The sequence below is a fragment of the Pseudophryne corroboree genome, chromosome 2 (assembly GCF_028390025.1).
Source record: "Pseudophryne corroboree isolate aPseCor3 chromosome 2, aPseCor3.hap2, whole genome shotgun sequence".
Classification (NCBI taxonomy): Eukaryota; Metazoa; Chordata; class Amphibia; order Anura; family Myobatrachidae; genus Pseudophryne; species Pseudophryne corroboree.
Genome location: NC_086445.1, coordinates 145,245,053 through 145,258,589, shown reverse-complemented (window position 1 = coordinate 145,258,589; position 13,537 = coordinate 145,245,053). Strand labels below are relative to the sequence as shown.

At 47.1% G+C, this 13,537-nt stretch overlaps 1 protein-coding gene across 1 annotated transcript in view; it reads right to left on the bottom strand.

The window, feature by feature from the left end:
- PDS5B (PDS5 cohesin associated factor B) overlaps positions 1-13,537 on the bottom strand; it is a 340,516-nt gene that overhangs the window by 54,480 nt on the left and 272,499 nt on the right. The window contains exon 25 of the mRNA XM_063951787.1: positions 10,941-11,145. Coding sequence (XP_063807857.1) covers positions 10,941-11,145 — 205 coding nt within the window. The remainder of the gene's footprint in view (positions 1-10,940; positions 11,146-13,537) is intronic.

The following is a 13,537-nucleotide window of genomic DNA, read 5'->3' as shown; positions in this document are numbered from 1 at the left end:
CCCCCAAAGGGAATGGATTCTACCGCCTTCTTGGTGTCAGAGTCACCATGCCATTCTTTGAGCCATAAAATCCTTCTAGACGATTTGGCCGATGCAGATATGCGCGATGCTATTCTGCTAATATCCTTACAAGCTTGACACAAGTATGAAGCAGATTCTCGAATGTGTTCCGCCAGCTGTGTAATCTCTTCTAAGCTATTTTCCTCCTCAATAGCTTGTACAATACGGCCGGACCATGCACCCATGGCCTTGTTGACCCAAGCACAGACGATCGCAGGTCTCTGCGCTGCACCTGCTGCTACAAACATTGATTTTAACGCCGTGTCCACTTTACGGTCGGACGCATCCTTTAAAGTAGTTACGTTAGGAATTGGCAAGATTGTCTTCTTTGACAATCTTCCTAGTGAAGCATCCACTACCGGCGGAGACTCCCACTTGTCCATTACACCCTTAGGTAGAGGGTAAGTTACCTGAAAACGTTTAGGAACTTGAAAACGTTTGTCAGGTTGTTTCCAAGCCTCCTCCATCTGAGATTGGAGGGATTTAGGAATGGGAAACGCTGCTGAACGCGGCTTCTGGGATAAGAACAAATCGAAATTTTCCGGCTCCCGGACTTCCTCTTCCTTAAAGCTAAGGATGTCCTTTACCGCGTCAATTAAGGAATCCAGACCCGAGATCGCAGAGTCTTCTTCAGGAAAATCGGCGTCTAGGTTAGGTTCAATTAACTCACCTTCTTCCGTATCCAGAAGAAAACCCTCTTCCTCCTCAGATTCTGGTATAATAGGAAGAGTTCTTTTAACAGCCCTGCGCACATTCGTCTCAGCGTGTGCGGGCAGCGTTAACTTGATGAGAAATTCCTCCATTGTCTTTGAGAATCCAGCAGCCCATTCTGATTGCTGCTTGCGGGATTCTGCCATTTCCTTGGAGATTCTATTAGCAAGGTAGTCTTCCCATGCCTTAGCCAGAGCACTGCTCCCAGGTGGAGCGTCCTTGTCTAAGCAGGAGTCGCACACCCCGGAGCTGCAAACCCACGTGCTCTTCTTGTTACATTTCGTACAAACATAGCAGGTCTTTGAGGTCTTGGTAGCCTTAGACATGTTTTTCTTTTTTGAAACCCCTTACCAGGGTATTACGCAGCGCTTTCACCCTTTAAACTAGGAAGAGAAAGACTGGGAGATGACGGAAGCGAAGGTATTGGATCCGACTGGAATTACCTGTCCCCTTTTTCTCTATAAAAGGAACAGGCCAAAAAAATAAAAAATAAAAACACCAGCCGACTCGCAACCCTCACACCCCAACTGTAAATCAGCTACGATGTTAGAGTTGGCTTGCTTCTGTGTATTTTCTCCGGGATCTTTGAAACAGACGTCCCTTGAAAATATAATTTGTAAAGTTTGATTACTTTTCAGGAGATCCTCATATTGCATATATACATTACACCAGCAGAGGGAGCTGTTGCCTAACTCTCTCTCTACTATCTTAATGCATGCACTATCCAGGCCGTGCAGCAGGGGGAGTTAATTCCTTATTAATAAACTTTCCCCTATGTACACTACTGGAGGGGGGAGGGGGAGGACCCATCGCTCACCTTAGCCTGGCGCCAAAGCGAAGAAACATAGCCCCCACTAATGTAAGTTCATATAAAAAGTGGCCTGCTGCACTGTTATTAACATTTAAGTCACAGGTTCTCAAACTCGGTCCTCAGGACCCCACACAGTGCATGTTTTGCAGGTCTCCTCACAGAATCGCAAGTGAAATCATTTGCTCCACCTGTGGACCTTTTAAAATGTGTCTGTGAGTAATTAATACACCTGTGCACTTGCTGGGTTACCTGCAAAACATGCACTGTGTGGGGTCCTGAGGACCGAGTTTGAGAACCACTGATTTAAGTGCTTTAATGCTTTAACTTATTTTCCATTCTGGCCGCTATACAGCGCGCTCCGGACCCGCCGGCTGGCACGCGCGACGGGTCCGTCTCCCATAACGGCGCCTGTGCTCCGCTCGTGGGTCTCTGCACTGAGCAGCGCGCCCTGGAGCCGCCGGCTGGCGCGTGCGACGGGTCCGTCTCCCGTAGCGGCGCCTGTGCTCCGCTCCGGCCGTGGGTCTTTGTACTGTGCAGTGCCGCTTGCCGCCCCCCCCTGCTTACAGGGAAGACAGGCTGAGTCCCGCGTCGCACTAAGGCCCACGCACCGGCCACCGTCGCTCTGCCCTTCCCTGATTAGTTTGTATACAGGGGAGTTTTATTATAGCAAGCTATAAAAGAGAGAGAGAGAGAGAGAGAGAGAGAGAGAGAGAGAGAGAGAGAGAAGAAGAAAAAAAAAAAACTTTTACTACTGGAAGACCCTAGCCTAAGCTTGTACGACCAGTACTCACTATTTGTTGATTTTTGAGGATCTCCTGTGGAGAGATGCAGGTCCCTTCAATAGGGATCTTTGTCTCTCTGAAATAAGGTAGCCTTGTCCCCCCCTTTATTAAGGTTACGCAGCCCCTTTTAGATTTCTTAGTCAGGAGCTCAAGTGCTCCACGTGTTGTGCCTCCAGCACAATTTTTCAAACTGAGGGAGGAGGGATGTGAAGGGGGAGGAGCCGGCTGTGCAGACCATGCTAAGTTAAGATTGTGCCACACCTCCGGTTCAAGGCTTCACACCCCTACTGTATAGGACTCCAGTGTCCCCTAGTGGATGAAAGAGAAAGAACATAACAATGAGTGGTGAGATTTATATACCAGCACACCACTAACATAAAACAACCAGCAACGGCTGGTAACCAAACAGCAACAGCTGAACAGGTAACCATAGAAAAGACAACTTGTAGAAAAGTCAATGCACGGAGGGGGGCGCCCAATATCCCTTATGGACTAAGAGAAAAGGATTTAACGGTAGGTAATTAAAATCCTATTTTCTCTAGCATCCATAAAGGAAACTGGGGAGACTTAGTACGATGGGGACGTCTGAAGCTTCCAGAACGGGCGGGAATGTGCAGAGACTGCTACAACACTGCCTGCCCAAATTGGGTATCCTCTTTGGCCAGGGTATCAAACCTGTAGAACTTCACAAAGGTGTTCTTCCCCCGACCAGGTAGCAGCTTGGCATAGTTGCAATGGCGAGACTCCAAGGGCAGACGCCCATTAAGACCCCACCGATCTTATAGAGTGGGCCTTCAGAGACTGTGGAACAGATAAGGCCGCAAACACATAGGCCTGTTGGATAGTAAGCCTAAGCCAACGAGCAATAGACTGCTTTAAAGGAGATCAACCCCTTTACTGTGCATTATATAGCACGAACAAAGAATCCGTCTTTCTGATCCGAGCCGTTCGCTTGACATAGATCTTCAAGGCTTGCACCGCATCCAATGCCTCCGGAGGAGCACAAGTGCCAGAACCTGATGGAACCACAATAGGTTGATTCAAGTGGAACGCAGAGACAACCTTCAGCAGGAACTGCTGCCTAGTCCTGAGATCCGCTCTGTCCTCGTAAAAGACCAAGTAGGGACTTGTACACGATTAGGTTCCCAATTCTGAGATACCCCTAGCAGAAGCCAGGGCCAGTAACATAACAGTCTTCCACGTGAGGTACTTGTCTTCTACGGTTATGAGAGGTTCAAACCAGGAGGACTGTAGAAATTCCAACACTACATTCAAATCCCAGGGTGCCGTGTGTGGCACAAAAGGAGGTTTTATGTGAAGTACCCCTTGCAAGAAGGTCTGAACTTCTGGCAACACTGCCAATTTCTTCTGGAAGAAGATGGAGAGAGCTGAAATCTGGACCTTAATGGAACCCAGACATAAGCCCTTATCCACACCAGCCTGGAGGAAACATCCCAAGTGGAACTCCGCAGGCAAATACGTGCGTTCCTCGCACCAAGAGACATATCTTCTCCAGATATGATGATAGTGTTTTGACGTCACAGGCTTCCTGGCCTGCACCATGGTAGCAATGACCTTTCTGGAAAGGCCCTTGTGAGCTAGGATGTTCCGCTTAACATCCATGCCGTCAAACGAAGCCGCCGTAAGTCCGGGTGGACGAACGGTCCTTGTTGAAGATCTCTTCTTAGTGGTAGAGGAAAAGGGTCTTCGACGGACATGTCCAGAAGATCCGCGTACCAAGCCCTCAGAGGCCAGTCCAGGGCAATCAGAATTGCCTGGACTCTCTGATTCCTGATTCGCTTGAGCACCTCTGGGAGCAATGGAATCGGAGGAAACAGGTAGACCAGCCTGTAAGGCCATGGCGAAGTCAGGGCATCTACTGCCCTCACCTGAGGGTCCCTGATTCGTGAGCAATACCAACTAAGATTTCGTTGAGTCGAGAAGCCATCATGTCTATTTGTGGACAACCGCACCGGTTGATTTGCTGAAACACCTGATGGCGAAGCCCCCACTCTCCCGAGTGGAGATCGTGACGACTCAGGAAGTCCGCTTCCCAGTTGTCAACTCCTGTAATGAGGATTGCAGATACTCCTCTTGGCGGAAAGAAATGAAAGAGCACTATCTTTGACACCTCTCGCATGCAGGCTCTGCTTTTTGTCCCTCCTCCCTCCTCGTCAATTGATGTATGCCACTGTTGTTGCGTTGTCAGACTGTACCCGGATCGCGTGATCTATAGGTAGAGGATAGGCCTGAAGCAGAGCATTGTAGATCGCCCGAAGTTCCAGAATGTGGATCGGAAGGAGGGCTCCGTGGGCTGACCACCTGCCCTGGAACTGAGCCCCTTGGGTGACAGCTCACCATCCTCTCAGACTCGCATCCGTCGTGAGGAAGATCCAATCCTGAATCCCGATACTCCGGCCTTCCAGGAGATTGGAAGACTGCAGCCACGACAGGAGGGAAATCCTGGCCTGAGGTGTCAGCTGTATCATCCAGTGCATCTGAAGATGTAATCCGGACCGCTTGCTCAGGAGATCCAATTGAAATGTTCTAGCATGGAACCTCCCATATTGGATCGCCTCGTATGAGGAAACCATCTCCCCCAACAATCTTATGCAAAGATGCATAGATATTCGAGCAGGTCGGATAACCATGCGGACCATCTGGGCCACAGTATCCGGTAATATCCCCAGGAAAAGGAGCCACTGAGTTGGCTCCAGGTGGGACATCTGTAAATTGAGAAACCACCCATGGTGTGACAGAAGTTGGATAGTGTGGTCGTTATGGAGCAATAAAAGCTCCCTGGATCTTGCTTTTATCAGGAGATCATCCAGGTAAGGGACAACACTGACCCCCTGGACCCGGAGCTGGAACATCATTTCTGCCATTACCTTTGTAAACACCCTTGGAGCTGTGGACAGGCCGAAGGGTAGTGCCTGGAACTGGTTGTGATTGTCCAGCAGGGCAAACATCAGATACACCTGATGAGGTGGCAAAATCGGAATATGGAGATAGGCGCCCTTGATATCCAGGGAGACTATGAATTCCTGTTCTTCCAGGCCCGCAATCACTGCTCGCAAAGATTCCATTTTGAACTTGAAAACCTTTAGGCAAGGGTTCAAGGACTAAAGATTCAAAATGGGCCTTACCGAACCGTCCGGCTTCGGTACCAAACAGGTTGGAGTAATAACCCTTTCCTCGTTGTTGTACTGGAACAATGACATGGGACTGGACCTACTTTCAGATGGCCTGTTGCAACGTAACTTGCGTATCCTCCACAGCTGGTACACTTGATTTGAAAAATCGGTGGGGAGGAGCACCGTCGAACTCCAGCTTGTAGCCCTGAGAAATGAGATTCCTGACCCAGGTATCCTGGCAGGAACTCTCCCAGACACGGCTGTAGTGACACAGTCGAGCCCCCACCTCGAGATCCCGCGGGGTGGGTGGGCACCGTCTTGCTGTGGAAGCAGAACTGATTATCTCTTCCTGAGAATCGGTATTTGTAGACTGAAAGGACTGAACAGATGGCCCCGGGTAGTAACGCCTAGTCGGCAGGGCACAAGAGGGAAGAAACGTGGATTTTTCAGCAGTAACCTTGGAAATCCACGTATACAACTCAACCCCGAAGAGCCATTCCCCAGAAAAGGGGATAGATTCCACACTGCGCTTGGACTCAGCATCTGCTATCCATTGACGCAACCAGAAGGCCCTGCGCACTGTCACTGCCATGTCACAGGTCCAAGCATTAATATTGCCTATCTCCTTGAGCGAGTCACACAGGACGCGTGCAGTGTCCTGACTATGCTTCAGGAGAGTCACCGTAGTGACCAGAGGCATATTCCGGGAGAGGCCCTTCTGAATTTGAAAAGCCCATGTGTGAATGGCATGGGTCATCCAGCAACCCACTATGACCGGCCTTTTCGATATACCTGCTGCTGTGTAGATAGACTTTAGTGTAGTCTCTATTTTTCTGTCCCCAGGGTCCTTTATGGTAAAGGAGCCCGGGGCAGGTAGCACCACCTTTTAAGACAATTGAGAGACTGATACGTCAACCCCCGGGGGTTCTTCCAAGAATTTGCTACCTTCAGGAGCAAATGGGAAAGTGTGCAAAATCTTTTCGACTCTTGGTATTTTTTGTCTGGATTTTTCCAGGCTAACTTAAACAGATCATCTAATTCTGTAGAATCAGGGAAAGGGACATTAGGCTTGTTCTGTGTAAAGGAAAACAACTGCTGTGACGCAGAGTCCACTAGAGGGAGTTTTAACACGTCCCATATAGCCAGAATGAGGGGTTCTCAATACCCTGAGCAGAAGTGGAATCCCCACTAATGGGATCCAAGTCCTCCTGTTTAGGGCAGTACGGTTGGTGTAATGGTTAGCATTACTGCCTCACAGCACTGAGGTCATGTGTTCAATTCCTACCATTGCCCTAACTGTGTGGAGCTTCTATATTCTCCCAGTACTTGCGTGGGTTTCCTCCCACAATACAAAAATATACTGGTAGGTTACTTGGCTCCCAACAAAATTAACCCTAGTGAATGTGTCTGTGTGTACATGTGATAAGGAATCTAGATTGTAAGATCCACTGGGACAGGGACTGATGTGAATGGGCAAATATTCTCTGTAAAGCGCTGCGGAATATGTGCGCGCTATATAAATAACTGGTAACAAATAATAATACATATCTTCAACAGAATCGGAGTAGAGAAGGTAAACCATGCTTTTGTGGTCCTGAGTTAGAGAGGGGGGCGGGGGGGGCTGTGTAACATCTGCCCTGGCAGCTAGGTTTGCAGCAGCCTGCTGTAGTAGCAGAGTCTTTTGAGCATTAGCAGTGAGTTGTGATGACATATCAGATGACATAGTTTTAATGGCACCTAGCCAGGAAGGCTCTTGACCCTCACCCCCTGCCCCCTCACAGAGTTGTGAAGATTGGCTGCATTGTTCACATGATACAGAATCAGATAAGGGAGAGAATCTGGTGTGGCACACACTGCATAGTTTGTGTTTACCCATGTTCACAGTAAAGCACAATTACATACACACAGACAAGTAATAACTTGGCAAGCCTGCCCTTACTGTATGTGAGAGGGAGATAGAGAGAGAGGAGGCCAGCACACCCCAGCTACACAGCCCCAGTGAGGCTGTAAGCTGTTATATCACAGAGAAACATCTATGATTACTGTCCTTTATAAGACACAGATTATTGCAGCGTTTTCTGAGTGTCAGGAGTAGCTGTGTGTGCCTGCTGCTGCAAGCAGAGGAAGGCGCCAAAATACTGCTGTTCACGCTCTTAGTTAGCTCCGCCCCCTCAATGGCACAGGATCTACAGTGTTTTTTATACTGGCAATGTCTCCAAAATAGCTTAAAAACATCACACAAGTGCTAGTTTAAGCCACCGTTAGCCAGTGTACACAGGGGGCTATAGCGGGTACCCCCCAGGAGGGTCCCATATGCCTCTCCTACATGTCAGCAGTACTTTGAACAAGGGGACCCCTCTAGCGGGGCCCCCAGTTTGTACTCACCACTGTCGTTACCTTCAGGCTAGTGTTAGGGGTGTGCGGCGTGCTGCGATTGCGACAGCTAAGGTGCAGTGCACCGCTGTACAAACAAACTCTCAGAACGGTGGTCCTGCAGCGGGGAAGCAGCTCTGACACCTCGCAAGGCCGGTGACCGTCCCCCACCCCCACAACACCCATGGTACAGGTATGCTTTTGCCCAAACAGCATACCGAAAATAATAAAGATTGAAAAGAAACTGAAGAAAACTCTGGAGCCCTCTACTGAGGGCACTTTTTTCTGAACTGCCTGTGGGAGGGGGCATAGAGGGGAGGAGCCAGCACACCCAGGGAAGAAATTTAAAGTGCACCGGATCCTTTGGACCCAGTCTATACCCCATCGTACTAAGTCTCCCCAATATCTCTTATGGATGCTAGAGAAAACCATATCGTTTATATCTGGAGATAACATAGAAGACTATGCCCCCTTTATTCAGTAGTTGAAGGTCTGGCTACGAACCTAGAGAAATCAAGGGCCAGATTTGTTTGTACATTGTCCGATAAAATGTACCTCTTTTTTAGGGAACTGGGAGAAAGGGGGGGGGGGGGGGGGGGAGGAGAGCATGGAAGAAGCGTTTTCCTAGTGCCTAGTCACTCTTTTATAGGTGATATAACCCCCGTCATCTCTCCTCCAACCCCCAACAGGAAAGTTACAGTGTAAGTCTGAAGCTCCCAAGTGATTGGATAGGCTATATACTCTAGTTTTGGATTAGTCCACAAAAAGGATAATCGCCACTATATTTTGACTGAGAACCCACTTTACACGGTCGGGAATTAAATGTAAAAGTCTGCCTATATGAAGACTTTGCCTCATCTATGTGGCCGTACCGCTTCCCTTCCATCCTCTTGTAGAATTAGAAGCAGTATCTATTTCACCGGTATATAGGGCTGGTACGTTTGCACCAGCCCTATATACCGGTGAAATAGATACATAAGAAATAGCCAGATTTCTGCATAAGGTCCCCCTCACAATAGCTTGCAATTCAATCTACATGCTCATGACACACATTATGTAAAAACAACCTGCTGGTGTCCAGTTGTATTTGTGCAGAGCTTATTTAGGATGTTTTGGGCACCGTACATGTTTTCGGCTAGGAAGACGATTTAATTGGCGTAGACTAGATCTGTGAAGGCTGTATGTTTGCCAGTAATGGTTTCCACAACCGATGGTCATCCCTGTTCTCTCACTAACTGGCCTATGGGACAATCAAAACACGGGACGAGCTTCGCAATTGTCGTTGGGCGGAGCTATGCTCCCTGTCCTGGCACCTCGTTATAAGAAAAAAAAATTGATTATGCCACGATGAAGGGAAACCATCTTGGTCTCCACCACCAATGGTAAAAGTATTCTACATCGGCCATAAACCATAGACGTTTTCTAATCATTGATGTCCATCTCTAGCCAGGCTTGGTCGCATCATAGACAGGAGTACATAACCTGGCCAGGTCAGGGGTATTATTAATAGAATTTAAAACCCTTGGGGGGTGGTAGACCTGAAATACTTTAATATACTATTAAAACTGCTTTTTATACGTTATTAAATCAGAAAAAAAATGACACTTTCTGAGCGGTTGTGTGTGGAAAAAAATCATTAAATACCTGGGTTCAACTGTCAATGGTCAAAAGAAAGCTGCTACAAGCAACATCATGAGCTGTATAGGTTGTGCTAAAGCTGCCTTTGAGTCTGGGGTATTCAATTAGTGCAGTTTTTGGACCAGTCTAAAAAAAACTGCACTTTTCGCCTGTTTTTAGGTCGAATTTGCATTCAACCTATTCAATGTCCGTGCCGTTTTTTCGACTGATCAAAAAAATCTGGCACTGGCGAAAACCACGTGTATCTGCCATCGATACAAGTGTTTTGGTGAATTCACAGGCGTTTTCGCCCGTTTTTGTCGCACTTTTCGCCCATGCTGATTTGACAAAAAATAAATGAAATGGCATGGCATGGGACGAAAACGGATTCAAAAACAGGTGACGTCAATTGAATACCCAGTGTCAAATTAGTGCAGTTTTATCGATCTGTCGAAAAAAACGCCACTTGATTGTATAACCCCCCTCTGAAGAATGGCCTCTAGAACAGGACATTACCATTGGCACAAAAATTAAGGTACTCAATGTATTGGTTACAACAAGATTACTTTATGGATCAGAATCATGGACAATCCTTAAAAGCGATCTAATATGGCTAGAATGTTTTCAAATGAAGTACTTCCAAAACATTCTACAAGTGAAAGTAACAGACTGCTGTAGATATTAAAACATTTGAAAACTTTGTCAAGACTAATCCACAATTGAATCTTTTATTAAAATTTAAAGTGTTTGGACATGTCTGCAGAATGGAGCTTAAAAAATACCATACAAGTGCCTAAATAACACAAACACAGATGGATGGAAAATAGCACGTGATGCGCTAAAGAAAACATGGCTTAAGCAGACTGCCCAAAGACCTTCAACCCCTGCACTTCCCCATTGAGGATACTAAGCAAGCCACCCTAAACAGATTCCAGTCGAGATTCCCTGCCTTTGGCTGTCACAGCACTGGCAAGTTTACCTTATGACCATTAAATTTAATTCTATAACTGTCCAGTTGCACACCAAGGCCCTCACTCAGCTTCAGTAGCAGCTTCTGCTAAATCGCAAAACCTGCTGATAAAAATCTCATGCTGGGGGCCACCCAGCATGAGAAGCACCACCCAGAGCTATGTTCGTATTAAAAAATTTGAACGCAATGCAGGCAACGTGACCTTTGGCCTTACAGGTAGCCACCCCTTCCTGCAGACGCAGCATGGTGCACCAGCCCCATGTTTTCCCCAAGCAGCGGCCGTGTGTGACGTTAAAACGGCCCGTACACGCCTGCATTGTCCAGACGCCACTCCCCTAACGGCACGTTTGCAGGCTGAAACTCTACTGTTGCCATAGATCACGGGATCCGCAGCAACTGTGTGAGCAATTCTGTACCAAGCCCTAGCTCAGCAGCTGTGAAAATCATGCGCACCAAACATCTGACCTTGTATTCCTACTTACCACTTACTGCAGCATGTTGCTTCAGATACTCTCTTCTAACATTGATATTTTTCACCAGACACTGCCTGGCATGTGCCCTCCTCTCCTTCACGGGGTCTTTTGCACAAAGGGCACAGATAGCCATGTACTCCAGCGGAAGCCGTAATCGAGCAAGACCTTTGTGTAGTTTTTGCGCAAACAACTGTCTGACCTGGTAACACTCATCCTATTGCAAACAGAAAATACAAATACAAGCTATCCAAGCACAATCATCAGCAAAATAAGTATAGACAGAACATCTGCACAACGAATGGTGATGGGGCTGCAAATAATAAGATTTTACTTACCGGTAAATCTATTTCTCGTAGTCCGTAGTGGATGCTGGGGACTCCGTAAGGACCATGGGGAATAGACGGGCTCCGCAGGAGACATGGGCACTTTAAGAAAGAATTTAGATTCTGGTGTGCTCTGGCTCCTCCCTCTATGTCCCTCCTCCAGACCTCAGTTAGAGAAACTGTGCCCGGAAGAGCTGACAGTACAAGGAAAGGATTTTGGTAATCCAGGGCAAGATACATACCAGCCACACCAATCACACCGTATAACTTGTGATAAACTTACCCAGTCAACAGTATGAACAACAGAGCATCAGTTCAACCCTGATGCAACAATAACATAGCCCTTATTGCAGCACTAACTATATACAAGTATTGCAGAAGAAGTCCGCACTTGGGACGGGCGCCCAGCATCCACTACGGACTACAAGAAATAGATTTACCGGTAAGTAAAATAATATTTTCTCTAACGTCCTAGTGGATGCTGGGGACTCCGTAAGGACCATGGGGATTATACCAAAGCTCCCAAAACGGGCGGGAGAGTGCGGATGACTCTGCAGCACCGATTGAGCAACAATAGGTCCTCATCAGCCAGGGTATCAAACTTGTAGAACTTTGCAAAAGTGTTTGTACCTGACCAAGTATCAGCTCGGCATAGTTGTAATGCCGAGACACCTCGGGCAGCCGCCCAAGAAGAGCCCACGTTCCTAGTGGAATGGGCTTTAACTGATTTTGGCAGCGGCAATCCAGCCGCAGAATGAGCCTGCTGAATCGTGTTACAGATCCAGCGAGCAATAGTTTGCTTTGAAGCAGAAGCACCCAGCTTGTTGGATGCATACAGGATAAACAGCAACTCCATTTTCCTGACTCTAGCCGTTCTGGCTACATAAACCTTCAAAGCCCTGACCACATCCAGTAACTCGGAATCCTCCAAGTCACGAGTAGCCACAGGCACCACAATAGGTTGGTTCATATGAAAAGATGACACCACTTTTGGCAGAAATTGTGGACGGGTCCGCAATTCTGCTCTATCCATATGGAAAACCAGATAGGGGCTTTTATGTGACAAAGCCGCTAATTCTGACCCACGCCTAGCCGAAGCCAAGGCTAATAGCATGACCACCTTCCACGTGAGATATTTTAACTCCACCGTTTTAAGTGGTTCAAACCAGTGTGATTTCAGGAAACTAAACACCACGTTAAGATCCCAAGGTGCCACTGGAGGCACAAAAGGAGGCTGAATATGCAGCACTCCCTTTACAAACGTCTGAACTTCTGGTAGAGAAGAAAACTCTTTTTGAAAGAAAATGGATAGGGACGAAATCTGGACCTTAAAAGAGCCCAATTTCAGGCCCAAATTCACTCCCGACTGAAGGAAGTGGAGGAAACAGCCAAGCTGGAATTCCTCTGTAGGAGCATTCCTGGCCTCACACCAAGAAACATATTTTCGCCATATACGGTGATAATGTTTAGCTGTCACGTCCTTCCTAGCCTTTATCAGCGTAGGAATGACCTCGTCCGGAATGCCCTTTTCTGCTAGGATCCGGCGTTCAACCGCCATGCCATCAAACGCAGCCGCGGTAAGTCTTGGAACAGACAGGTCCCCTGTTGCAACAGGTCCTGTCTTTTTTTTTAAATTGTGTTTATTGAAAAGAAGCAAAGAGAGGCAACACACATTCAACGTTATTAACACATAGAATTAAAGACAAATAGACTAATCCATCATCCGAGTCTTATAGTGATATGTTAAATTGTGGAATATTGGGAAACCAAATTGCCAAATCCCTAATAATCTTAAAATGCAGTATAACAAAATAAATCAATTACACACATATATGGCTAAATTTAGAAGTGGCGTAGTAGACATCCAATGGCAAAAGACCCATGTAAAAAGGCTCAAAACGGTGGTGACCCATCAGTGAGAGTTGCCATATTATACCAAGTAGACAATCTTACTACTTTACGAATATTTTCTTTGGTATTAACAGGCAATGTAATTATATAGGGAAGCCATATCGAAAAAAAAATTTGTAGCCCGAGACTCAACATCTAAAGAGCATTCTGTCCAATCCATTTGGAACAGGTCCTGTCTTAGAGGAAGAGGCCACGGGTCCTCTGTGAGCATTTCTTGCAGATCTGGATACCAGGTCCTTCGTGGCCAATCTGGAACAATGAAGATTGTTCTCACTCCTCTTTTTCTTATTAGCCTCAGCACCTTGGTATGAGAGGAAGAGGAGGAAATACATAGACCGACTGGAACACCCACGATGTCACCAGGGCATCTAC